This window comes from Penicillium angulare, assembly GCF_028827245.1.
Source record: "Penicillium angulare strain IBT 27051 chromosome Unknown utg000004l_segment0_segment0, whole genome shotgun sequence".
In the NCBI taxonomy this organism is placed as follows: domain Eukaryota; kingdom Fungi; phylum Ascomycota; class Eurotiomycetes; order Eurotiales; family Aspergillaceae; genus Penicillium; species Penicillium angulare.
The window spans coordinates 2,014,617-2,038,810 of record NW_026623163.1 but is presented as its reverse complement, the minus strand read 5'-3'; the positions used below and the strand labels follow the sequence as shown (position 1 = coordinate 2,038,810).

The following is a 24,194-nucleotide window of genomic DNA, read 5'->3' as shown; positions in this document are numbered from 1 at the left end:
CCACCCAATTTAGACTAGCCTTAGACTAGACTTGACTAGAGCAGATATATCCATCCAAAGTCAAACTTAGCTTGGCAAATACAAAAGTGGGAAATTACTGTGTCGGGAAAATCTTCAATGCTCTATGACACCATGTAACCAGTGCACGGCTCACCATCAACCCCCAACGAGCATTAGCCCGCCCAAAATCGGGAACGCATTACGCTGATCGTATCTCCACCGCATCAATAATTCTCCTCGGCAAGCTACGCGACCCCTCGTCCCTGCAGGATGCCAGCACGGTCACCGCTGCACACACCTGGGTACCAGATATCCCAGATATACCAGGCACATCAGGTACAGAGTACCACGTAATGCCTTCCCAACTGTAGTGGGTGACGGGACAGGAGCCATGGAAATGGAAAATCAAATCAAATTAGAAATCCACGGCCACTGGGGGGGGGGCCAGTCAGGAAACAGTGTTTGCGTAAGATCGACTCCATTCCCGCGTGGAGGAAGTATTGACAATCGGGATGGGGATCCACCGGGCGCCCAACGGCCTTAGCATCATGGGCACGCGGGCAGGGCACGAGATCTTTATGAACGTACTTTGTATGTACTCGGTAGTTCCGAGGTAAAGAACTACTACTATATTTATTTTATTTTAATTTTAATTACCCTTTTGCTAATTCATTCATCCTACGAACACCTTGACAATGCAAGGATTCATTTTTGTCTCTCTCGCTGGTTCATTTGGTCTAAGACTCCACTTTCTGGAGACTGCCAATTTCCCAATGACGATGTGGCCGCTGATCGGAGAGGATTATTGGTTTATTCCATTCTGTCATGATTTATTTTATTTTATTTTATTATTTTTATTTTATTTTTGATTCGATTCATCTTAATATTAGTGTGTGCCACAGTCACAGCCGCGTAGGACTAGGTATTGAGGCGAGACAGGAGACAGGTACTGGTACTGGATGTGTGTGTGTGACAAGGGGGGATATAATAGGAATGCATTTATACTAGCAAGTAATAATAAGGAATAGAATAATGGGAGTATTGGAGTAATACTCCGTAGTACTGTATCATGTGTTCATATTAAACTGGGGCATATTATAGCAGTATTTGTACTAGTCAAGAATGTGGACAAACAAGAGACTCGATTGTTCCAGTTCCACGTTCAGTGTTCAGGTCCAGCGTGTTCTGGCCTTTTGTCGGTTTTGAAGCTAAAATTCTTTTTCTTTTTTGTCTCATTTTGATTTTGATTTGATTCTGATTCGACTTTCTTGTTTTCTTTTCTGTTTTTCCTTTTCTCTCTTTCATTCTCCCAACGCCACACTCTCTTACCCTGTTTTGCCCCCCTTTTGCCCCCGATCCTTTTTTTGGCATCTGGGTCAACTCTTCCTTGTTCCTAATTTTGGATTTCCCCCTAAAACCGAAGAACCCACTTGATGACGCTGGATTAGTGTTGACTCTTTTTTTACTCTTTTTCTTTCTTGGTCTTATTCCCAACCCTAAAAAAAAGAAAACAAAAACAAAAAAGAATTACCCCATCCATGAGTTCAGTCTGGTCATCAAGCACGGGTATCCTTCTTCGCCTCCATTGACTCGTGTACGGGGCGTATCCCGCATTCGACCACCATGGCGATATGGCCTTTTGGCCGGAGCAATAAGAATAAGCGGCATACCATTCAAGTCACCCCCGAAGAAGCCGCTACTCTTCACTCCTCCCTCGACCAAGATCCTGCCCCCGAACCAACCTTGGGCCGCAAACCTTCCCTCCGGCCCGCCAAGCGAAAACAAAACAACGACAACGTCAACGTCAACAACAATCGCCTGTCGCGTAATGGGGATCCCTCAGACCCCATCCCAAGCCTAGGTCGATCGTCTTCCCAACGACAACGACCCATGTCGCTGATCGACCATCGTTCCTCGCAAATGTCGTCCGACCGCGTCGACCCGGATGGTCCGCAGCGACCGCTCTCGAGAACCGAATCTTTAATGAAGGGCAAGATCCCAAATGGCCCCAATAAATTGCGTCGCAGATTGAGCAAACGCAAGGCCCACGAGATCATGCGCGAACGTGAGATCCGCATGCTCTCCTCCACACCGATCGACATCCCGCGTCGAATAGGTCACCCGGGCGAATACAATATGATGGATCAACGCCGCCGCGCAAACGGCCGCCGCATGGATCGGTATAATTCGGATATCAGTCTTTCGATTCGCGATTCGGCCGCCTCATCCATGTCGGACCTAAACGATCCTTACACTTTTAAGGTCAATGCGTTTGCGGCTCTGACCCCCCGACCCGTGGTTCGATACGTCGAAGCGCCTCGTGTTCCCACGGCTCGAAGCAATAACCCTGCTTCTGGTCGTCCCGATAAGGACCGTTTACAAACATTACCCCAGTCGGAGGAAGATCTATATCATTCAAAGCGCCGGATGAATGAATTGGCCGATTCACTGGATGCGAGCACGTTGCGCGAGTTGATGGAGCGAGATCGTCGCCGTCGTGAGAAGAAGCAGATCGACGACCAAGAGAAATTACGCCGGAAGTTACAGGAACGAGCCGATGCTCAACAAGCGGAGGAGGAGCGATTAGCCCAAGAAGCCGTCGCAGCGGCGGCAGCAGAGGCAGAAGCAGCAGCAGCAGCAGCAACGGCCGCGGCGGCCGCGGCGGCACAAGAGAGCGCCATGGTTACAGATGATCAAGAACGGTCTACACACGAAGAGGAGAAGGTGGACTCGCCTGTCGAGGAAGAAGCCCGAGGCGAATCAAAAGGCAGCGATGCTATTGTTGATGAGTCCATCGATGAACGAAGCGTCCGAGTCATTGGAAACATCGATGACAGTTCTATCCGCGAGCGCAAATTGGTTGCTCGCCCTAGCTTTGCCCCTTCACATGAGATGGGTATGTCTCGTACCACACTCTCACCATCCCATTCCTCTCTCCGACAAGGAATCAGCAGTCCCACCCATTCCCAAACATTTGGCATGGGCTCGAACTCCGATCTCTCCGAACGTCGTCTCTCTGACACCAGCGGCCGCCGCGGCGCAAACACAATCTCATCTTTGTTCCGACGTGGTTCCTCTCGACTCAAGCGCCGTTACCGTGAACGATTCCAAGAATCGAGTCCCGAGGTCTCTAACGCTTCGCACGAGTCCTTCTATAGAATCCAAACACAATCCTCTCCCCCACCTACAGCTACTATTATCCCTCCACGAACATTCATTCCTACGGGGACAATCCAACGTTCCCAGTCAAAATTCACAGAACACTTCGGCGACGAGCCCATGTCTCCCCCGGACTCTCGCTTACAGTCCCCTGATATCCCTGAAGAACCCGCAGAGTCTTCCCAGATCCACGACGAGGGCACATTCCTGCAAGGCCCAACTCCCAGCGCAAGCGTGGATATTATCAACCCCCGCCGACGCCACCATCAGTCTTGGACCGAAAGCATTGATGAATGCGACAACGTCCCGCTTTCTCAGTCTCTCGCATCCATTGACTCTGAAGGCTCCTGGATGTCTGGCCAGTTCTTCCGTCGTATGAACCAGAATCCTGGAAGTCCTGTTCGGCCTAATTTCAGTTCCTTTGGACCTGGTACTACCGATGCCGCAGCTGATGTACCGGATGAAGCGCGCAATTCGATCGACTCTCGCGGTCCCAGCAGCAACGTCATGGGAGAAGCTGATACAGAGATGGAGACCGACCTCGCTGGTTCTGAAGCCGGGAAGCCCGCAGAGATGTGGCATAGCGAAGTTGGTCGTCGACCTGTTGTCGTTAATCCCGTTTCTCGTCCCAAGTCTAACCAGGGTGCGCTGAGAGTTATTCCTTCTTTGTCGCCTATCTCGGCGGAGGAGGACTACAGCCCTGTTAGTCCTTTGGAAGAGGAAGATGAAGGAGAAGAAGAGCATCATCTTCCTCAGCGAGTTGCCAGTGTCCACGGCATCATCGATCACGTTTAATGCATACGGTATTACTTGCCTGCCACCAGTTGCAAGTCATTAATCGCGACCTCCGAACATCATCCCTTTGCCTCTTCGCCCTAAATCGATTCTCTCAACTCAATCTCGAGATGGGCCTCAACCCGCTCGCATATGCATCTTGCATAACCGACACTCATTAGACATTTCCTTTGTTTTTTCCTTTGTCTGTACCTTGTGATATCCCGCACTATATGTGGCCTCCCGCCTGCCATCTACTCTGTACGATGTTGTGATGCAAGGTCTCCATCTCGTCTCCCTTTTACTCCTTCGCATAACCATATCCCCTCCCCCATATCCCCTCCCATTCCCCTCCCTTCCCATTCTTCCCGAGGCCTACTGTGCTTGTACTCGATGTTCTTGTCATTCTCATTCCATTAGTTGATACCCCCAGCTCGCCCCGTTTATTCTTGATCATGATATTCTTTCCATTCATCTTAGATGCATAAATTCAATGCTGCGTGTTTTAATAACCCATATACATTACCGTTCTCATGGCCTGCTCTTTCCTTCTCATTGCATAATATGCATATTGCATATGCCAGTGCATTTCGCGCCGACCTTCTTTCTCACTTGATACCCTTTCGAAAAGAATATGTTTCAATATACCCTTTCAATACCTTATATCCATCTTTGACTAGATGTGGTTTAACTGAGTCTTTGTTTGTACACAGACTTGAATTTCTTTGCATGATTATATCTTCCACCTACCTGCCCAGCTCTGGAAGGACGGTTTGGCCTATTATGTGCTGCAGTCTGACGCCCATTGAGCGCTTCGGGGCTTCACTAGGCTAGGCCCTTTCAAGCGCAAACTGTATGTCATTAGCATTGGCATTAAATACATAGAAAGCCTATAACTTGAAATTTACAATTTCCTAATCATTCAGTCTTTCAATGATTCTTTGTAGCTTGAGTGACAAAGGTAGTCTTATATAGGAGGCATACTTGGTATTTCCAACAGAACCTTAGACATACGACTGTGTAGTACTAAACTATTTCCACTTGTCTTCAAGTTCCCATTTGTCTTCCCACTTTGTTTTCTATTGACCTAGCCCTGAAGGCTTTACAGTACAAGTAGCCGTGTATGTATATATGTAGCTCTGAAGCTAGGAAGAAGATGCTGTTGCCTGTAGCAACATGCCATACAGCATCAAGCACGTGCCGTTTCTGGCCCACTGTCGCATCTTCACATATCATAAATAGCTGATGAGGATGGAGATGTGTATAAGTCAGAGAGACAGGAGAACGTACCGTGGCTTATATGCGCGAGAACTAAGCCCTATGTGACACACCCTGTGTAACATTCATCAATAGCAAAGAAGAGCTTACAAAGAGGGAAGAGTAACAACAGCTTTGAGCCACCACTCTCAAGATGCCAACTGAAACAGAGCCTTACTCTTCTTCCATGCTAGAGACATACTCCGTCCGCACAGCAGCAAATACATCTTCTTGTTTCCTCTCACGAATCAAACCACATATGAAACCCCTCGACGTTGGCTGTGGACCTGGATCTATCACATTAGATCTAGCTACCTACGTCCCAAACGGAACCATAACCGGCATCGACAGAAAGGAGAAAGCGATTCAATCCGCAAGACAACTCGCTCAGACACGCAAAATCCAAAACAAGCTTCGAAGTATGCAATGTCCTCAATCTTCCATATGAAGATTCAACATTCGACATCGTCTGCGTACACCAAGTTCTCATGCAACTTCCCAACCATTACAGTTTATCATCATCTAGAATCGGCGCCGTAGAAGGCCAAAAAGAAATGAGACGAGTTTGTAAATCCGGTGGCCTAGTCTGTGCACGAGAATCTGATTTGGAAAGTGCTGTGGTTCAACCTTATATGCCCCGCGTTCGGAGGGGTATGAAATTTATCGAAGATCTGGCCGCTTTGGAATCTATATCGCCGTATGGCGGGATGGCGAGGAGCTGGGCTTTGCAGGCGGGGTGGCAATCAAATGATATTGAAGTCTCGGCTTCTGTGGTCTATTATGCGAGTCCTGGGGAGGTGAAGCGGTGGGGGGAGACTATGGCGAGGCGGTTAAAGGGGGGTTGGTCATTGGTTTGGACAGGATTTTTGTTCCCCGGGCTTGGAGGGAGTGGGCTGAGAAACGTGATGCTTTATTTTCCATGACTGATGTCCAGGTCATATGTAAGGAGTCATAGTTGAAATCAAAGTTCAATTTATTATGGTTGTTTTGAATTTGCAGAGAGGTTGGGGTATAGTGTTATGATCCCACCGGCTTCGAAATTCCTTCTTTTCTGTTGAATAGAAAAATGTAGACAGTACCTAACGTCTATATATGGAACACTTCATGGATATCATATCTCACTGCAGCCTTTCTTAGTTAATTTTATTGTCGTTCTCCACATTCATTGAAACATGATCGATTGTGACCCTGTAGTTCTGAAGCTGCAAAAAGACGATCACTGACCGTATACTCAATGGAAAGCCAAGCAGATTAGTTAGATGAACCAAACAGTGAGTAATTCGTGATTCTATTCATTGGGCAGCACTGAACCCCGGAGAAATCTGAAGATACCTACGGATTAATATCAACCGCCCTACGATACAAGATGGTGGTTATTCGCCCTTCATTGGATTATATTCTCATCACAGAAATTCTCAATTGAATCCATAACTTCAATGTCACCAATTCATCTTCGCTTGTAAAAGTGAACAGCTCCGTCACTGAAAACGGTCTACCACGCTGGATTTTGTACCCCAATACTGAGGGTATGCAATTCAACGAGACGTACTACCTGCAAACCCTTATGCCGTTTGTCGAAACCCTTTGGAAGAAGCATGGCTTGCTTAGTTGGAAGACTATCAAGAATCCCATAGCTCTTGATAGATCGCGCTCTCAATACCTCATCTCGACTCAGCTGGAACTTGAATTCGAGAGCAACAACTTGAACGGCCTAAAAGAGGCTATGCAGGATTCCGAGACTTCCAGGATATTTGTGGATTTGCCTAACTTCACCAATGCTCAGCCTGTTACGCAGTAGGGTGCTCAGCTATGAGATAAGTGTGTTGATAACACTATTTAGTAATCTGTTTTATTGTCAATTTAAAGGTTGAGATTGGCCATGTAAATTTTGGCCGATGTATACAAGCCGGGGTTTGAATATCATAATCGGTGTTTGATATGTCAGTATGAACATTCGAGAGGGCTCGGGGGCACCGAGAATCACAATTCAACTCATTTAGTGACTGAATGTTTAGTATGACGTTTGAAGATCACTGGAACATTCACGACATCTTTATGATTAATCCTCAAGTTCAGTGGTGCTTACATAGACCCTTATAGTATCACCCGGCTATGTATGCCGCCGATCCAGACTGAATCCAATTCGTAAGCCGCAGCACGTCATCCATACTGCCCATCCCGACCGCCCACAAACCTCCCTTTCTCTTCACCATCACGCTCTTCAATTGGCTACAATTGGCCTCAATAGATCCTCAATCTCGAAACCAATCGGTCTACCATGTCTGCCGTAAGTCCCATCCCCTTGCATAAATCAGCGACGCGAAAGATCCAGTCGAATCTGTGGGCACGAGATTATTCAGCGCAAAACCTCGAAGCTCTTACCTAATCTCGGTGCCCCGGAACCGCGCTCGTCATTAACCTATAAAAAAAAACCTAAGCCCCTCATTGTCCGGCTGCCCCTCCTAAAACTAAAAGCTCATTGCCCCACGTCTCTTTCTTCCAGATTAAATCTACCTTCCGTCTCGCTCGTCTTCCTCTTTCCCGAACTCCGTCTGTACTTCGGTCGCAAATTTCCACGCGTACTCCTTTCGTCGCACCTACTCGATCTTTCTCGTCTACCCCAATCACACGCTTTAATCCATCATCTTCCAAAATGGGCGGTGGCAACGTTATCGAAATCACCTCGTAAGTCAACCTATACATACACATATCGGGGGAAAGCAACGGGAAAAGAAGAGCGAAAATAAGTGTTATTAGGGATAAAAGCTAATGTTCCTTCAGCGCCGCGGAGTGGCAGGAGAAGATCGAGAACTCCAAGGACCTCATCCTTGTTGACTTCTTCGCTGATTGGTGTGGTCCTTGCAAGGCCATCGCCCCCGTTATCGAGAAGCTGAGCCTCCAACACGAAAACATCAAGTTCTACCAGGTCGACGTTGACAAGCTCAACGATGTTGCCGCTGACAACGGCATCTCTGCTATGCCTACCTTCCTTTTCTTCAAGGACGGTAAGAAGCTCGAGGATAAGTCTGTCCGTGGTGCCAACGGCGCTGCTATCATGACTGGTGTCCAGGCTCTGCTGGAGTAAACGATAGATTGAGTTTCAAGATCTGTGTTTTTCATGTGCATAAATTGGAGAGAATAATATGATCTCCCAGCCTCAGGGCTATTGTCTCTGTTGATTGTTGAGGGGCCTGTGTTTTTTCAAGATCTCGTAGAGGCTGTGGACTTTTACCTTGTAGATTCTGGATTCATTCAGTCTAATTTCAATCGGCTTCCTAGTCAAATTGATATAGATAGTACTGACCTTGCAATCTTGAACATGCTACATCCTGAACTTCGGTTCCAGTTCAGAAAATCATGATGTTTGTTTATCTCCATTGCTGCCAGACTGTCAGTGCAACCCTGGAGTCCATAGTACCTAAGTCCCCACGCAGGATGATCATCGCTTGCGTCATGCATGCAAGAAAAAGCAAGCATGAAATTTCATAGATCATTTACGGGTGTGACATATCACAAAACTTACTCCCCGCTCGCTCTCGAAACTTCTGGATGAATGTTTCTATGCATGAGACTCGGAGGCCACTCCGAATTTTCAGTTAGAGAACCTGTCAAATCTCAATAATAGGCAAAGGCTATTGATGGCTTCAGTATCATACTTTTTATGTACTCAAATGGCCGATTACTTGGGTGAACTGGAACGGAGAGAATACCAGTACCTGAATTTACCTCCAATGCGCCCTACATAGAACACAGTGTACAGATTAAAAGCATTGTTGGTTTGGTAAAAAGCTGTAGGAACCAATGCCTACATCTAAATATCAAGTGTAGGATGATATTCGCAATATCACGATGATCGGCGATCCCCTCTTCCCGTGTTTGCTACCGTCGGCATCAATGACCTTCTCTAGCAGAAAACCCTTGAGCTTCTTTGGCCCACACCTCAACCTGTCGCCTTATCTCAAAAACCGCCACAGAACCCACACAAGTCAGATAGATCGAATAAATAAACAAACAAACTTGTTCGCACTACATCAGAAAACAAAACCTGATCGCATGGCGTACATTGGGCACATCGTCAAGCCAAACCCTCAAGCTCATACCCCTCTGTGGCTGATAACAGAGTCTAGATTCCAGCCACCTCTTCAACACGAACTCGTCACACGAAAAGATATCGAGATAGGAATCCGGACCGAGGAATCGAGTCCCGGAGAATTTGTCTAATCGTGGAGCTACTCCACATGTCTTGCCATGCGATTGACAGGTGCCGGTTGGCAGTTGACCGGTTTACCGGCTCACCGGCTTGCTTGCATCAAGTCGATGAGTCTACTATTTAATTCTACGTATCGCACAAACATTTGAGTTGGGCATGTGCGAAAGTAAAAGGTTCAGAACTCACGCGGAAAATTTATGCAGGAAGGGAACGAAGCGTTGGAAAGTTTGGATCAGCATGGTTCGCATCTGCTCGGCTTGATCCGACCCAAACTTCGTACAGAATATGGGAAAATGGAAAACGAAGAATTGAAGGGCAAAAAATGGGAAGAAGATGATAATCTCAGATCGGTAATAGGGAAGACAAGTCCGAATTTCATTGACTACCGTAATCGTGCAAAGAATCACCAAGGATGGAGTTTACTCCATTCGAAGTGGGTAGCTTCCACAAAATGGATCAGATCGATCTATTCAAACAAACATTTGAATCTTACATTTTCCTCGCAAGGCTACTAGGGTCCCACATTTGATACTATCGATCGTCCCAGCCATGGACAACGAAAGACATCATCCACCAGGAACCAGGAGCTGGCCAATTCCCAGTAAGCTGTATCAGTAAGCCAAACACTGCGCCACGCAAGAAAATACTGTCGAATCACACGATATGGGATGGATTTATGGTGGATAAGGCGATGGAATGTCGATGCTGACCTCGGAATTTAAATTTTCGTAGATTTCCGCAGTCCCACATCACAGGCCATTCATTCCCCTCTTCTTCCGAATCAAGACCGAGGTCTCCTCCGGGTGTGCGGCTCTAATTCCTTCGCTAAAATAATATTTGAGCATAGGGTTGTTATTTTCAGCTTGTTGGGTTGTAACTTGTGACCCTGATAAATGTGGAAATATGGAGATAACCAGATCACTCCACTTTGTAGTTTGCCTTGAAAATCAGCTTACGCCTCGTACTTCTCTAGATTTAGGCGCTTGACTGCGCTAAAGCTTTTGTGATTGATCGTCACCGGTAGGCGTTACTTGCATATCCGAACGCATAGTGCAGATGACAGAGAATATCACCTCCACGATCGCATGATGTGTTAATCAAAGGGACCAATCTGATGGGTTTGAGTTAGCTCCATCCTCCGAGGTCGTGCCAGTGGGTCGCAGGTGATTAAGCCAAGATTCGTGAATCGGCTACATACACGGCGTAGCTGAGTGCGCTTTTTAGTTGGGCCCGATAGGCCGTTCCAATTAATTCATCGGTGGGGCCGATCAACACTGATAGGTGAAGTGTACAGAGAATGGAGTTCTAATGTATGTACTAATGGAAGGAACAAAAAGAGAGAAAAATAAAATAAAAGAGAAAAAACAACATCCTCGGTGGTAAAAAGTGAAATTGATTGAAGCAATTTCAAATTGGAAACTAAGTTCGCAGGAACTGTAACAATCGCATTCTCCCCCTGGCCCCCGACTTTCCAATGTCCCTTTTGTCCATCCAAAGCGACACAATACATTAATTAGTTCCTGCCCAGGTAGAACCGGGGGCCATAGCCCACGTCTGTTACGATACGCCTCTTTGCCCCGTCGTTCTTTTTACCCGCACCGATCCGATCTAGATCTCGACTAAACCAATGACACTCGAGGATGCAAGCCTCGCTACAAAAGTCCGCGCCGACAGGGATAAGAGCAATCTAATGGGGCTCCATGCTGTTTTACTCCACTGGATCACATCGATTAGTCCGAAACTTTCTGATGTGGTGCTTTTTACTTTTTTTTTGTGGTTCTACAAGGTTCTTGATCCTTAGTCTGTTTCTCCTCTTTTTTTTTAAAAAAAACCCCCGAATTTGAATCGGTCCACTTTGTAGTTATTGTGCCACGCGATTTGGAGATGGAGTCGAGAGATGTAGACTAATGCAGGCTGCACAGCTTCGTGTGGATCCCACAGTCTTCTAGATTGGATTTTGGATCCGGTTCTCTCTCCCACGGGGCCAGTGATTTGTCCGATATTGCGCTGGCGTGCTATGATACGCTGAGAATATATTATGTTGCACATGTGGGTGTAAGGTTTGGGCGAGCTTTTGTGACTGGGGGTATAAGATTTATCGTTGCTGCCAGGTTCCAGTTCGAAGGTTGTGCTTCCCACTTTTTGTATCCATTACTCCGATTTGGTGTGGTTGTCGCCCGGTCAACTTTCTTTTTATCTATCTGACTATACTTATTATTGGATTTACGACTTCTATTCATGCCTCCAGGGCTTTTTATTGCCTTTGATGATGTTTTGAACGACTACTATTCCCATCTTTACCCCTCATCCCTGGTGGAAAATATACTTATATAACACTCCCCCGACCAATGCCTGGCCAATAACTCATTCCCCGACTTTATAACAAACTACTTCTACATCATGAAAATTGCTGGCACAGGCACGAGGGCTGAACCTTTGGTTCACGTCTCTTACTTGGGCGGATACATCTTTCTGTCCTATGTAATCAGTTTGATGGGATGTGCAACTACATTGGAGCTTCTCCACAGAAGGACATCCAGATCGGGATTCTACAACTGGTATGATCATGAAACTTCATCGCATTCGCAAACTGCTCAATAATTCAAGTCGCTAACACAGAAACCCACGAATGATCAGGTATCTTCTTCTCACTTCATCAGTAACGATGGGCGGCATAGGTATCTGGTGCATGCATTTTATCGGAAACCGCGCCATCGTCCTCGGCAGCGGCGAAGCAGATATTCAAATCCTTTACAACGTCGCCTTCACAGGAACATCTTTCGTGCTCCCCGTCGTCGTACTGTTGACCGCATTTTACTCTGTCGGCGTCGAACAGAAAGCAGGTTACATTCGCATCTTAATTGGAGGTTTGCTCACGGGAAGTTCTGTCTGCGGAATGCATTATGTTGGACAACTGGGTATCTCTAATTATAAGAGCTCGTACCACGTCGCCAATGTTGTGGGTTCCGCTATTATCGCTGTGATCTCCAGTACAGCGGCGCTGGGAATATTCTTCCGGTGGAGAGCAACATGGACCGATAGCTGGTGGAGACGAGTTATCTGCGCTGGCTTGCTTGCCTGTGCTGTCTCGGGTATGCACTGGACTGCCGCCGTTGGGACGGTTTATCGTGAAAGAGATAAAACTATGACGCATGGGAATCAGCTTTCCAGGAGCCAAGTGGTCATCATATGTGCTGTCCTGGTTAGTATTTACCGTTTATAGATTGTTTTTCGTCACATGGGGATTAACTAGATTTTAGGCATGTGTTTCTTGCGTGATATTGTCTACTTGCGCCATTGTTGCGGGTGGTAATCGGCGTCGATCGACTACTCGGGCCCATCAGCTTGTTCTTGCTTGTGCCTATTTTGACCCCGCTGGGCGAGTTATGGTGACACCTCAAGCTTTGTTGCCGACGAAGAAGATTGTTGATCACTATATTGGACGAGTCAGTATCTTGAACCACAACATTCCCAGCTTCCTGCCTTTTCACTCGGCAAGAAATCTAATATATTGGAGCTAACGATATCACCCAGACTTTCCGAGACGACGATCTCACCCGCACGCATCCCACTTTTCTATGGGCCTTTAGGGCAAGTCGAAACTGGCCCGTTGTAAAAGACTTAGTTCCTTTCATGCGAAACCGCCTCGAGTCCGAACAAGCCGCTATTCAGAAACATGTCTTGTCGCGTGGAGTGGTTATGAACAAGGAGACGGAATTACAGACAGATTTTGATACATTGTTCAAACACTTATTCTGCGTTTCAGCCCAGGAGCTATCCAACGACCTGCGACAACCACTTCAGGACCTCGGGACACTATATGATGATGTTTTGGCAACCGCCATTCCTGTATCCCGGATCTCTCGTGCTATGGGTCGCTCATCTCTTCGCACAGGAAAGGGTCAGTTATTGTTTAGCGTTCGACAGCTTCAAAAGCAAGAGGCCAATCGCATGGCATCGCTTGGTTTCCGATTTGCTACTATCGAACACATCACATCGACTCTTTCACGTCGTATCCACGTTCCCGAAGCCAATCTCAGAGAACATCTCCGTGACATGCGCGACTACGCCACCTCCAACCGCTCCTTCTCAGAAGGCGTTCATATAACTGCATTTGTAATGCGTCCAACAGTTAGCGATCATTTCGAGATTTTGACCACAAAAGGCACCGGAAACCCACTTCCATCATCAACGCTCCCAATGCTCCGACTCCAAGTCTCGCATCTAGACTTGATTTCTCACATGGAGGGCTGGTCAATGAACACCTGCTTGAAATATCTCCAATCTCCCGCAGCTATCCAAACAGAGCGCAGCATCGACGAATTCCGCGAACAGCTAGTTCAAGGCATAGCCACTCTATCCAAATCTCTCCCAGAAGAAATGCGCGCAGCAGCCACCTTCTCCGCCAGACCCCTCCTCGCCCCCTGCAGAACTACATCACGCCAATCAGAGGAACCACAAACCCCAAACCCACAGCAATGCACTATTCTTACATTTTGTGTTGTGGGAACCCTAGACACACAAGTCCCCAACCCAGACTTCACATTCACTCCCTTCCGCCTCTTCCGCGTCCAACAACAAGTAAACGACGCTATCGCCGACAGAGATGGCTTCAGTCGAGAACTGAGCCAAGAACTATTCTGTACAGACGTGCGCTCTGGTTCCACAGCCTCAGAATCAGATATCGTCTCTTCAACTCGCTCAGGTCTTTCACGTCTTTGGTCTTCGCGGAAGAATTTCGCGAACCGTCCGCACTCGGGTCATTCACAGGAAACGCTCTTTGAGTCGGGCTTAACTGCTACTGCCTTGGGCGATATTACTGTCCAGAAGGAGGTACGCGTGGATGTTACGCGGCTGAATGAAAATGCTGCTAAGAACCCTATTATTGCGCATGATGCGATTGTTGCTGCCGGGGATAACTCTTTCACGCCTTCGACTTATGTTGATGAATTGTATAGTCTTTGCTATGCACCTGGGATTCGATTACGGCCGGATTCGTCGTTTAGTCCTTCGCCTGGGCCGAAGTCAGAGTTGTGATTGTGATTATGATTCTTTTCGTGGCCTCATTCCATGTTCTTTTTCGTTTTGTTTCCTTTCTTCTTATGTCGCGAATGGCGTTGGTTGGAGGCCGGGCCTTGAAAAGAGAACAAAAGCGAGAGACAGATATACAGGCTGATGAGGTTGTCTTTCACCTGGAGTGGAATGTTTCATGTTTTTTTTCCCTCATAGCTGTCTTATAGATCAGCATTGAGATCATTGTGTATATAGTAGTATCCCACAGCCATGTGTATAATGAATACAAAAATAAGAAAGTTAATTCAATTGTATACATCTGAATAATCTTGACTCCAAGTATATCAGAATCAGGAGATACAACATAGCCCGGAAGGGCTTCGCTGCACGAACCAGATATTCGTAACTCGTCAAGGTCCAGTAAAAAAAACGCCCAATCCACAATGCAACATACTTCCAAACAAGTAAATACCAAATGCAATATCGCACAGAACGAACAATAAGAATTAGAAAGAAATCCGACGGTCACACCCTCAAGCAGCATTAGGGTCCGCCTTTTCCAAAAACGATGGATCCATATCAATTCGTCTCTCAAATTTCGTCCACCAGTCTTGAAAGCTCTTCAACGGCACAACATCACGACCCTTATCCGACTCCGCAAAGCTCGCCAGAAAGTTAAATGCGCTACCAATGATTCGCTGCGCAAGAATCTTCGTCGAGACCTGTTTCTGCTGTCCCTGTCCCTGAATAACCAGAGCCGAAGATCCAGATGTTGCCGCCTTCTCATTCTCTAGCGCTGCAAGCTGCGGCGCAATATTCTCACCCGCCTCAATAGATATACCAAGTGTTAAAATGCCTGTAGCTGCAGGATTCGCAGAACCGTCGTCGAGCATGTCGTCCTCCTCTTCAGCTTCTGATCTATGTGGTGCAGTGCCATTGGCGTTGACGGTGAAAATGCCGGAGGGTCTCTCATTGGCTAATGCGCCAATGAAGCGGAAGTCTGTCGGGGCCCCGGTGCTTGGGTCTGGGAGTTGAGCGTATATTGCGGCGCCGGTGTTTGGGGGGAGAACTGTTCCTGGTAGAAGGAAGACGACTATTTCCTTAAATGCGGGAGCGACTGGGATTGTGAAGGCGAATTTTGTAGCTTGGCCGTTTGGTTGGCTGTCTACTGCGACGATGTCCGTGAGGCACGGACGGCCGGGGATCACGACGGAGAACATTGAGCTGGAGTATAGGTCTGGGTATAATTCGTCGTTGAGGTGGGAGTATGTAATATGGGACTGGATAGGATAATGGAGGCAAGATGGCTGTTCGCAGTTTGTGTCTCTCTTTGTCTCTTGCTTTCTTCCAGCGGATTCCAATATTCTCTTTCTCCAAGTTCGATTGACGCAAGTGACATAATGCCCTTATCTCCCCGATAAGGGCTTGGCACCCCTCTATCAAAGACGGCGGGATGAAGTGTTGGGTTCTTCTTTGCAAAACAATCAATCACAATGGGCAAGACTAATTTAGACCTAATTCGAGAATGCGATAAGTAAGGCGTCTCATGGCTGTTTCCGGGTATTTTGCATGTCTAACGCTTCTCTAGCTTTCCCTACCACGAGGATGACCGTGCTGCTTACACGGAGACTCTCAACAACTATCATGCATTCCGAGTGAACGGATTCGATGCGACGCTAGGATATATCCTAAACTCCGTCGTGGAAAAGTTCCCTTGGCCAAAAAATGACTGGGTGATTGACCCTGTCGCTAAAACGGTAACATTGAATACCTCCGCAGGCGCAACCCCGGAACATCGCAGTAAGTTGGTCGCCGAGAGTATCGCCGAGGCTGTGAAGGCCGATGTCTTCGAAGTTCTTCGAGGATGGCGAAACGAGAAATATCCCGTCTACGGACCAGGCGGTCAATTTATTCTTGACATGGAGCGGTGTGCTTCGCCTTTGTTTGGCATTGTGAGCTACGGCGCCCATATGAATTGCTACGTGCAAGATGCTTCAGGTCTTAAGTTCTGGATCCCTCGCCGAGCAAAGAATAAGCAGACATATCCCAGTATGCTGGATAACACCGTTGCTGGCGGCATGTGCACGAACGAAAAGCCTTTCGAATGTATTGTCCGAGAAGCCATGGAGGAAGCTTCCCTCCCCGAGTCAACTATACGCTCTGCTATCCGGCCAGTAGGCTGTGTGACATACAGTCATATTCGGGATGCGCGAGCTGGAGGAGAAACTGGCTTGAGTCAGCCCGAGGTCGAATATGTCTATGATCTGAAACTTGAGCCAACGGTGATTCCCAAGCCTGGAGATAATGAGGTTGAAGAGTTCAACCTGTTGACGGTCCAAGAGGTTCAGGATGCGCTGGCAAATGGCGAGTTCAAACCAAACTGTTCAGTCGTTATCATTGATTTCTTTGTTCGACATGGTCTTCTTACTCCAGAGAATGATTCTAATTACCTGGATATTTTGTCGCGTCTGCATCGTCGCTTGGAATACCCTCTTGCCTCGCACTGTTGAATCCAGTTGCACATAACTCAAAATTAAATGCACATATATTCTTGTTGATGTACTGTTCTTCAAACCAGACCATTACGTTCCAATCAATCTGATCGAGAGTAGACACTACTTCAAGTTGTACATTCTCCGTCAAGCCAGTCGAATAACGAGCTGGTTTGCATAGTAATTTCAACATGTTCAGGTTGTCACAGGTATAGTATTAACGAGGATGGTCTCAAGAAGCCTGGTAATCGTGAAGATCGAATTTCATATTGACGATCATTTATTGGTATACCCAAAAGAAATTTAAATGCAAGAAAGCAAAACGCCAGCGCTGCACAATCCGACAAAAATGACCTGTCTAGATCAAATACACCCCCAAACTTTTCTACATAGAAAGAAGCCCGAAAGATATGATCTATTTCTTAAGAAGCAGATATACGTGATCGATCTTCAGCGGGGCGAGCTTCTTGTAGGGGCCCTCGAGGTAGAGCAGCAGACCTCCGAATGATACAAAGACAGCCCTAGGTTCCATTAGTACATGCGTCGCTTATAGGAGTTTGACAGCTGCCAAAATAGCTGTTCAGGGAAAGTCATACATGGTATCCTTGGTTTGACCCTCCTCAAATCGGTATACCTTGCCGTGGCAGACGTAGTCGTAGTCATTGGCAAGAGTCTGCTCGCCCATGCTGACCTCTCTCCAGCTAGCACGGGTATCCTCCTTGCCATCGAGAGACAAAGTCGAGGCCAGCGCCATAGAAAGCGACTCGTTGACATCGCAGGGGTAGAGCTCCGAGTTCACATCAAGGGTGAAAGTAAGGGAAGCATCGTTTGAGCTGCAGGTAAGACGAGAAACGCGGTCGTATTTCTGGGCATTGATGCTAGTGATCGTGAAGTGATCTTCGAAGAGAATTGGGTCGGACATGACGGAATGCGACTTGTGGCGGCGAGGCGCTGAGACGGACAGTAGAATATGACGAAGAAGGGAATTAGCGGCTCAAGCGGAGGGCAAAGGTTCTTCGGCCTCAAATTGTGGTGGGTGGTTCTCGTGGAGAAGAATATGAAGGAAGTGAGGATTTGAAGGTGGAGATCGGAGTTTGGAGCTTTTCTTTTTTTTTCTGCCGCTTTGGGTTTCCCCGCCGATAAACTATTCTAACAATCGGAACCACCACATTGTTTCTACTCTTTTACGTTTATTAAAAAGCTCCTCCGTTTCCTTATCACAATGTCTTTCCGCAAGCGAAACATTGGTCTTTCGGCCGGTGTCGATCGCACTGCTGTTCCCAATGCCTCTGCTCAGCCAACCCCGCCCGAGTCAACTCCAGGCATTCGCCCCTCTCCCGACGATGGACGACCAACTACGTCTACAGGAACACCCTCATTGGATGGGCTTCTTGCAGGACACGCAGGCCTTCCCATGGGTAAAATTCTGCTAGTTGAAGAAAACGGGACTACAGACTTTGCGGGCGCATTGCTACGATACTATGCTGCCGAGGGTGTGGTACAAGAACAAAAGATTCATGTTGTTGGTGCACCAGAACAATGGGGGCGGAGCTTGCCTGGTTTGATTGGTACCGCAGAGTCGTTGGAAGAAAAGAGATCAGACAGACGCAAAGATGAACGCATGAAGATTGCTTGGCGATACGAGCGACTGGGCGAATTTGGGGCTGGCATTGCCGGCTCCCGGGATGGTAGGCACAGATCATCTTGACCGAACTTGAACTTGATACTGATAGACGCTAGCTCCTACACCGACCGAAGACTCTGATGCCACTGGGAAGCAACAGAATGCCTTTTGTCATGCCTTTGATCTCACAAAACGCCTCGCCCATCCTTCCATCACCAACATGAGCTTTATTCCGCTCTTGCCCTTGAGGGACTCGCCGTTTATCTCGATTATTAAACAGCTTCAAAGTGCGATTGCATCCAGTGCGCCAAATAATATTCATCGCATTGTGATCCCTGGTTTGCTCAACCCAACCATCTACCCGCCTGGCACCTGCGAGCCCCCACAAGTGCTACAATTCCTCCACTCACTGAAGGCTTTGGTAAATTCGCAGGCAAATCGTATCACAACCATGATCACACTTCCATTATCGCTACTCCCTCGCTCTTCAGGTCTGATCCGCTGGGTCGAGCTTATGAGCGATGGTGTGATTGAGCTCTGTCCCTTCCCACACTCAGCCGATGCTCTCGCGACCTCTGGCGCTGCCACATCTCATGAGGAGCCACCACAGGGGATGCTGAAAACGCACAAATTGCCTGTATTGCACGAACGAGGTGGTGGGAATGACCAAAACATTGGCCAGGATTGGGCGTTTAACTTGAGTCGTCGTCGATTTGAGATTAAGCCGTTTAGCTTGCCGCCAGCGGAAGGCGATAAGGAGGCCCAAGAAGCGCCTTCATCTAGCGGGATGCCCAAGAAGGCAGATCTTGAATTTTGAGAGGGTATACATATATCTCAGCATTCCATTTCTTGAGCTCATTCTTCGTCTTCGTCCTCTTCTTCATCGAAATGGCGGCGAGTCCCTGGTTCAACTAGCATATCATCCATCTCAATTTGCTCCGACATTGCGGCACCTGAATTAGCCATAGTTCGGAGATAGCTCTGGCCATATGCGTCTAAACCTGACCCAGCTGAAAATCCGCCTATGCGAGTTCGAAAGCCATTGCCCAAGCAGGATGAAGCTGCTAGCCATGCTGTTTGATGTTAGTAACCATATATCCTTATCCTGATTTGTCACAGTCGGAATCACGGTCGAGAAAGGAAACATAAAACTGACCCACAAATAGTAGCAGAGGAGCAAAGAAGACCAAGCACAGGAAAAGCACGAAGTTCATTGCGAGCGTTGAGAAGCATCAATGATAAGGATGTCGATTACACAGCTCCCGCGAACCTGGAAAGCCTCGGAGCTGACAGCCATCACCGCCCACCTAAAGAGGATAAGCGCGGGTGGGGAGCTTTTCTTCCTCAAAAAAATTCGCTTCTTCTTTTCCACTTTCTTTCCTCCCAATCTCTCGAGTCTCTGGCTTTGCTGGTCAAATACCAAGACTCGCTTCTTTATTAATGGTAAGTCTTTTGATTTTAATCCCGCTGTTCACCACTGCCCACCTTGCATGATTATATAAAATACAAATCTGTCAATCCCCTGAAGCTCCTTTGATACGTCAAAGGGGCACAAGTGACTGAGAAACGTACTGGAAATGATATTCGCATCTCAATTCGTGTTTTTATCTTGGAATCGCTGTTGATGAAACAATTGCTAATATGGTTCTTGCTTCAGAATTCATAAACGACTCTCAAAATGGACTTCCAACCCACCCTTCCCATTCCAATCTCTTTCATTTCTGGTAGATACCTACTGTTTTCCATTGACGCTGTCACGTACTTGAGGCGCGAACACAACACATGTGGTGTCCTGATTGGAACATTGCCCCAAATCCCACAGCAAAATGTGTTTCTGGGGTTGCCACTAGAGTTGATGCCAGAGGAGGCACGATTGTTGGTGGACAAGGGTGTAGCTTGCATTGTAGACGAAGCCAAGGCACAAAATGATGGCATGCAATCTCTTCTAGAGGAAGATCGCCGACAGTACCTGCGTGAATTAGAATCCCAAGGACTCCAGGCTGCCCGTATCGTCGCAGGGCGCAAGGAACAGCAGAAAGAAGATTATTTCAAAAAACAACTCGAGAAGAAGGCAAAGAAAAAGTCCAACGTACACTCTAAAGAAACTTCGAATTGTGATACAATCACATCGCCAGCTGGGCCTTCGACTGCCAATGATGAGCCAGCTTCGTTAGGTGATTTTTTCGTCGGCGACCCTTCCAGCTCTCGAGGTCCCTCTACTAGTACGCCTAATCCCCAGCAGACCTACGGCGTCACACCTACAACATCCTACCCTCCGCTCCCTCATCCATCCACATCATCGGAGCTCATCCTTTCACGGCCCGATGTACCGCTATCATACCCTCTTTTTGCTCACATGCACTCTCGTGGCTATTTCTTGTCCCCCGGTCTGCGTTTCGGATGCCAATATGTTGCATATCCGGGAGATCCTCTTCGGTTCCATTCTCATTTCCTCGTCGTGTCGGCAGAATGGGATCAGGAGATCAATTTGATGGACATCATTATTGGTGGTCGATTGGGAACCGGCGTCAAGAAGGGATTTCTCTTGGGCGGCCCTCAATTGGAAAGACCTGAGGACGGTTCTGAAATCGAACGCACAGAAAGTGTGCGCACGTTTAGCATCGAATGGGCGGGTATGTAGATACTTGGCCTCCAGGTTCTCAACGACTTGTCGACAATGTTGCCTATTGAATTCATTCGATTTAACGGCTATCTCTCGTCATTCAGGCGCACCATATCTATGGTCGTCGTTCGATGCATACGGTGCATTGTCAGAATGTATACCATTTTTTTACTGAAAATCCCAAGCACGAATCAATGAAGCATGATCTGGAAGAATCCCTACGGGCTATCTGGCTATCTATTTGTTGAAACACAAATGAGAGCCTTGTTCATGTCGGCCTAGGATTTGAGCCAACTTCTGCACTGTTTCATCAGCTGCCAGACTTAAACGTGATCATTGTCTTGGTGGGGCATATTCACGCCTGCTATGGCCGGTATCCAAACATGCTACTTTCATCTGAAGACAACACGGTCCAAGCCTAGACTTGGACGGAAATGAAGCCATGTTAAATCATGAAGGGTTATCTCGAATCGTATCATTCAACAACTTCGTTTCATAGTACATGTCTGTACAAATTCATGAGGTGCAATTGCTAAACTGCCTATGCGGTCGTTCGATGCTACCTAATACATAAATTTTTGGTATAACGGTTTATTGAAGTATATCATTACACTCTGTAGGACGGAGAAACAACTTATATAATTCCATTTATCAATTATCCACAAATGATTAAACGTAATCAATATTCCTCCATTTAAACTTCTTATTAGCCCGATCTACAGGCCGAGTCTCAAATTGGCTGCCATGCAGCTCAAAGACCAATGGTTTCGGGGTATCAGCTTCAGTCTTTTCCAGTTTCTGCTTCTGCTCGCCCTCTATAGATTCCACCGTAGATTCGGGAACTGGTAGCGGCACCGAAAAGCGAAAAACAGAATGCTCCTTAGGTATTGCTAAGCCCAAAGTCAGTCACAAGCTCAAAAGTCCAAGCAACCACACCACAACTTACTCCTAACCTTATCCTCCTCCGTAACAATATCAAATGTGAATTTTGTATCCCTCGCAACAATCCCCTTGATACCAACCCGACCTGCACACCGACTCCTCACAACCTCTAGCTCTGCGCCGTGGTAATCCGCACTAACAAGCTTCGGGCCATGTGACGCCGGCGTCATCATTCCCTTCCTTTCGGCCTTCAAATCAAGAATATCCTGCATATACCCAACCCACAGCGCGTGTAGACCCTTGAAGATAGCGTACTTGCATTCCTCTCGCGGTAGGTCGTATATTCCTGTAGTGCGCTTTGCGCGCGCAGACAAGGGCCGTGGGCGCTGGTGGCGATGGAAGTATTCTTTCTTGCGAAGGCGGTGGAGACGGCGTCTTGAGCGGTTATCTTGTGAGGATGGAGATGTTGGGCGGAGGAAGAGAGGCTTTTGTTTTATGCGCTCGGTGAATTGCTGGGTTGCTGTGTCGGGGGAGTGGGCGCGAAGGAGGAGTTCGTGAGCAATGTGTGCCTTTGGGGCTGGGGAGTCAGACATGTTGTATAGTTATTTGGGCCTTCCGGCCTTGGTATTCAGAGTAGATGGGTGAGTTGAGGGGGTCGCTGAGAGATTTCTTTGGCGTTGAAGGGTGGGAAGTTGGAGGTTGCGGAGTTGGGAAAAAATTATTTGATGTCACCCGCTGATCAGGTGCGGCTATACCAGCTGTCAGCTTTAGTCGAACTACTATCCACGCGTTTTTGTAGCCTCGCCAACCGAATTAAAGCGATAGGAAATGGAAATGAGGCAAGAATTTAAATCTCTATTTCTAAAATCTATCTATCTGAGAAGGCCCTCTAAAGTCTTGCCAGTGGGCCATCAGAACGGACAACTCCAAGATGCAAACTGTTTATCTCGGATATAGATTTACAGCCTGCCAGCTGCATACACCGTCTAAATTCCTGATATAGGATGTCGATCATCAGTTCAACACCCTCTTGTCCTTTGTACTATATCAGGATTTCAAGATTAGCTTTAACGGTTGCATATACAGGAACCTTGGAACTCGAACACGATATAGCTTCAAACTTACAGCTAAGCCCCAAAGCATCGGTCGACCAACCCAGCAACATTCTGCACCCAAGGCCAAAGCCTTAAAAATATCAGTGCCAGATCGAATCCCTCCATCAATGTGAATTCGAATTTTGCCGCGCGCAGCCTTCGCACACGCAGGAAGAACATCAAGCGTTGCCGGCGTCTCATCCAGCTGTCGTCCACCATGATTACTGATAATCACCCCATCACATCCATACTCAATAGCCGATTCCACATCCTCAGGTGTCAATACACCCTTAATCCATATCTCCATCTTTGTAATGCTCCGCAGCCAAGGAATCTCCCTAGCCCACGAATGCGAGTCATCATTGAAAGACTTAAACCCATCATCATGCGACTGCTGCTGAATCTGCTCCGCCGTCTTCTCCATCATCGGATACGCCAAATTACCCGGTGGCTTGAATGTTTTTCGTACTTCATTGTACCGCACGCCCAACACGGGACTATCAGCCGTAAGAAAGATTGCCTTGCAGCCTGCAGCTTCTGCGCGACGAACAACTCTCTCTTCCTTCTCGCGGTCTTTCATAGAGTAGAGCTGCATAACGTGGTGGATTGGTCCTATTTCTTTCCCGGCGGCGGTGATCTGCTCGACTGAGTGATTTGCGTAGGATGAGACACCCATGTTGATGCCGTGTTTGGCACATGCCCTGCTTGTTGCTAGTTCGGCATCTGGGTGGGCCATGCCTTGTAGTCCTGCGGGGGAGACACAGAGGGGAAATGTGATATCCCTGTTGAACAGGGAGATGTTGGTGTTTACATTCGATACATCCTTGAGAACACGAGGTAGGATTCGGTATTTTTGATACGCGGTGGAGTTCTCACGGACTGTGACTTGGTTTGTTGCGCCCGAGTTGAAAAATTCTGGTTTTTATAGAAGATCAGTACCCCTCATTAGCTTTTTATTCAAGCATGTAGCTAGCCAGTGGGGTGTCGGTGTTACCTCTGGTTGAGACCGGGAGTGTCTTGGAAGCTGCAGATTCAAGATCTGCAATTGACAGTATCTTTTCGGGCA

The 24,194-nt window shown here is 47.4% G+C and overlaps 13 protein-coding genes across 13 annotated transcripts; 8 read left to right on the top strand and 5 right to left on the bottom strand.

Annotated features, from left to right (window-relative positions):
• Window positions 1–1,623: 1,623 nt before the first annotated feature.
• Window positions 1,624–3,954, top strand: N7478_004701 (uncharacterized protein; the record flags this gene model as incomplete). Its single annotated transcript, XM_056920915.1, has 1 exon — window positions 1,624–3,954. The coding sequence occupies one exon, from the start codon at window positions 1,624–1,626 to the stop codon at window positions 3,952–3,954; it is 2,331 nt and encodes a 776-aa protein (XP_056778952.1).
• A 1,390-nt stretch (window positions 3,955–5,344) lies between these two features.
• On the top strand, window positions 5,345–5,730 carry N7478_004700 (methyltransferase type 11; the record flags this gene model as incomplete). The annotated part of the gene is made up of 2 exons (XM_056920914.1): window positions 5,345–5,609; window positions 5,717–5,730. The coding sequence occupies 2 exons, from the start codon at window positions 5,345–5,347 to the stop codon at window positions 5,728–5,730; spliced, it is 279 nt and encodes a 92-aa protein (XP_056778951.1).
• Window positions 5,731–6,754: 1,024 nt separating this feature from the next.
• Window positions 6,755–6,988, top strand: N7478_004699 (uncharacterized protein; the record flags this gene model as incomplete). Its single annotated transcript, XM_056920913.1, has 1 exon — window positions 6,755–6,988. One exon carries the CDS (start codon window positions 6,755–6,757, stop codon window positions 6,986–6,988), a length of 234 nt encoding a protein of 77 aa, XP_056778950.1.
• Window positions 6,989–7,843: 855 nt separating this feature from the next.
• Window positions 7,844–8,275, top strand: N7478_004698 (thioredoxin family protein; the record flags this gene model as incomplete). The annotated part of the gene is made up of 2 exons (XM_056920912.1): window positions 7,844–7,875; window positions 7,972–8,275. 2 exons carry the CDS (start codon window positions 7,844–7,846, stop codon window positions 8,273–8,275), a joined length of 336 nt encoding a protein of 111 aa, XP_056778949.1.
• Window positions 8,276–12,065: 3,790 nt separating this feature from the next.
• N7478_004697 (uncharacterized protein) lies at window positions 12,066–14,437 on the top strand (the record flags this gene model as incomplete). Its single annotated transcript, XM_056920911.1, has 3 exons — window positions 12,066–12,602; window positions 12,661–12,846; window positions 12,935–14,437. 3 exons carry the CDS (start codon window positions 12,066–12,068, stop codon window positions 14,435–14,437), a joined length of 2,226 nt encoding a protein of 741 aa, XP_056778948.1.
• Window positions 14,438–14,946: 509 nt separating this feature from the next.
• N7478_004696 (OPI10 family protein) lies at window positions 14,947–15,633 on the bottom strand (the record flags this gene model as incomplete). Its single annotated transcript, XM_056920910.1, has 1 exon — window positions 14,947–15,633. The coding sequence occupies one exon, from the start codon at window positions 15,631–15,633 to the stop codon at window positions 14,947–14,949; it is 687 nt and encodes a 228-aa protein (XP_056778947.1).
• A 273-nt stretch (window positions 15,634–15,906) lies between these two features.
• On the top strand, window positions 15,907–16,923 carry N7478_004695 (thiamine pyrophosphokinase-related protein; the record flags this gene model as incomplete). Its single annotated transcript, XM_056920909.1, has 2 exons — window positions 15,907–15,947; window positions 16,002–16,923. 2 exons carry the CDS (start codon window positions 15,907–15,909, stop codon window positions 16,921–16,923), a joined length of 963 nt encoding a protein of 320 aa, XP_056778946.1.
• Window positions 16,924–17,320: 397 nt separating this feature from the next.
• Window positions 17,321–17,827, bottom strand: N7478_004694 (DNA-directed RNA polymerase core subunit RPB8; the record flags this gene model as incomplete). Its single annotated transcript, XM_056920908.1, has 2 exons — window positions 17,321–17,426; window positions 17,502–17,827. The coding sequence occupies 2 exons, from the start codon at window positions 17,825–17,827 to the stop codon at window positions 17,321–17,323; spliced, it is 432 nt and encodes a 143-aa protein (XP_056778945.1).
• Window positions 17,828–18,127: 300 nt separating this feature from the next.
• Window positions 18,128–19,346, top strand: N7478_004693 (elongator complex protein 4; the record flags this gene model as incomplete). The annotated part of the gene is made up of 2 exons (XM_056920907.1): window positions 18,128–18,593; window positions 18,646–19,346. 2 exons carry the CDS (start codon window positions 18,128–18,130, stop codon window positions 19,344–19,346), a joined length of 1,167 nt encoding a protein of 388 aa, XP_056778944.1.
• A 38-nt stretch (window positions 19,347–19,384) lies between these two features.
• Window positions 19,385–19,743, bottom strand: N7478_004692 (uncharacterized protein; the record flags this gene model as incomplete). Its single annotated transcript, XM_056920906.1, has 2 exons — window positions 19,385–19,602; window positions 19,686–19,743. 2 exons carry the CDS (start codon window positions 19,741–19,743, stop codon window positions 19,385–19,387), a joined length of 276 nt encoding a protein of 91 aa, XP_056778943.1.
• Window positions 19,744–20,207: 464 nt separating this feature from the next.
• N7478_004691 (tRNA splicing endonuclease subunit SEN34) lies at window positions 20,208–21,170 on the top strand (the record flags this gene model as incomplete). The annotated part of the gene is made up of 1 exon (XM_056920905.1): window positions 20,208–21,170. One exon carries the CDS (start codon window positions 20,208–20,210, stop codon window positions 21,168–21,170), a length of 963 nt encoding a protein of 320 aa, XP_056778942.1.
• Window positions 21,171–21,821: 651 nt separating this feature from the next.
• On the bottom strand, window positions 21,822–22,627 carry N7478_004690 (RNase P/RNase MRP complex subunit; the record flags this gene model as incomplete). The annotated part of the gene is made up of 2 exons (XM_056920904.1): window positions 21,822–21,994; window positions 22,099–22,627. 2 exons carry the CDS (start codon window positions 22,625–22,627, stop codon window positions 21,822–21,824), a joined length of 702 nt encoding a protein of 233 aa, XP_056778941.1.
• Window positions 22,628–22,923: 296 nt separating this feature from the next.
• On the bottom strand, window positions 22,924–23,804 carry N7478_004689 (alpha-hydroxy acid oxidase; the record flags this gene model as incomplete). Its single annotated transcript, XM_056920903.1, has 2 exons — window positions 22,924–23,076; window positions 23,160–23,804. The coding sequence occupies 2 exons, from the start codon at window positions 23,802–23,804 to the stop codon at window positions 22,924–22,926; spliced, it is 798 nt and encodes a 265-aa protein (XP_056778940.1).
• Window positions 23,805–24,194: the final 390 nt, after the last annotated feature.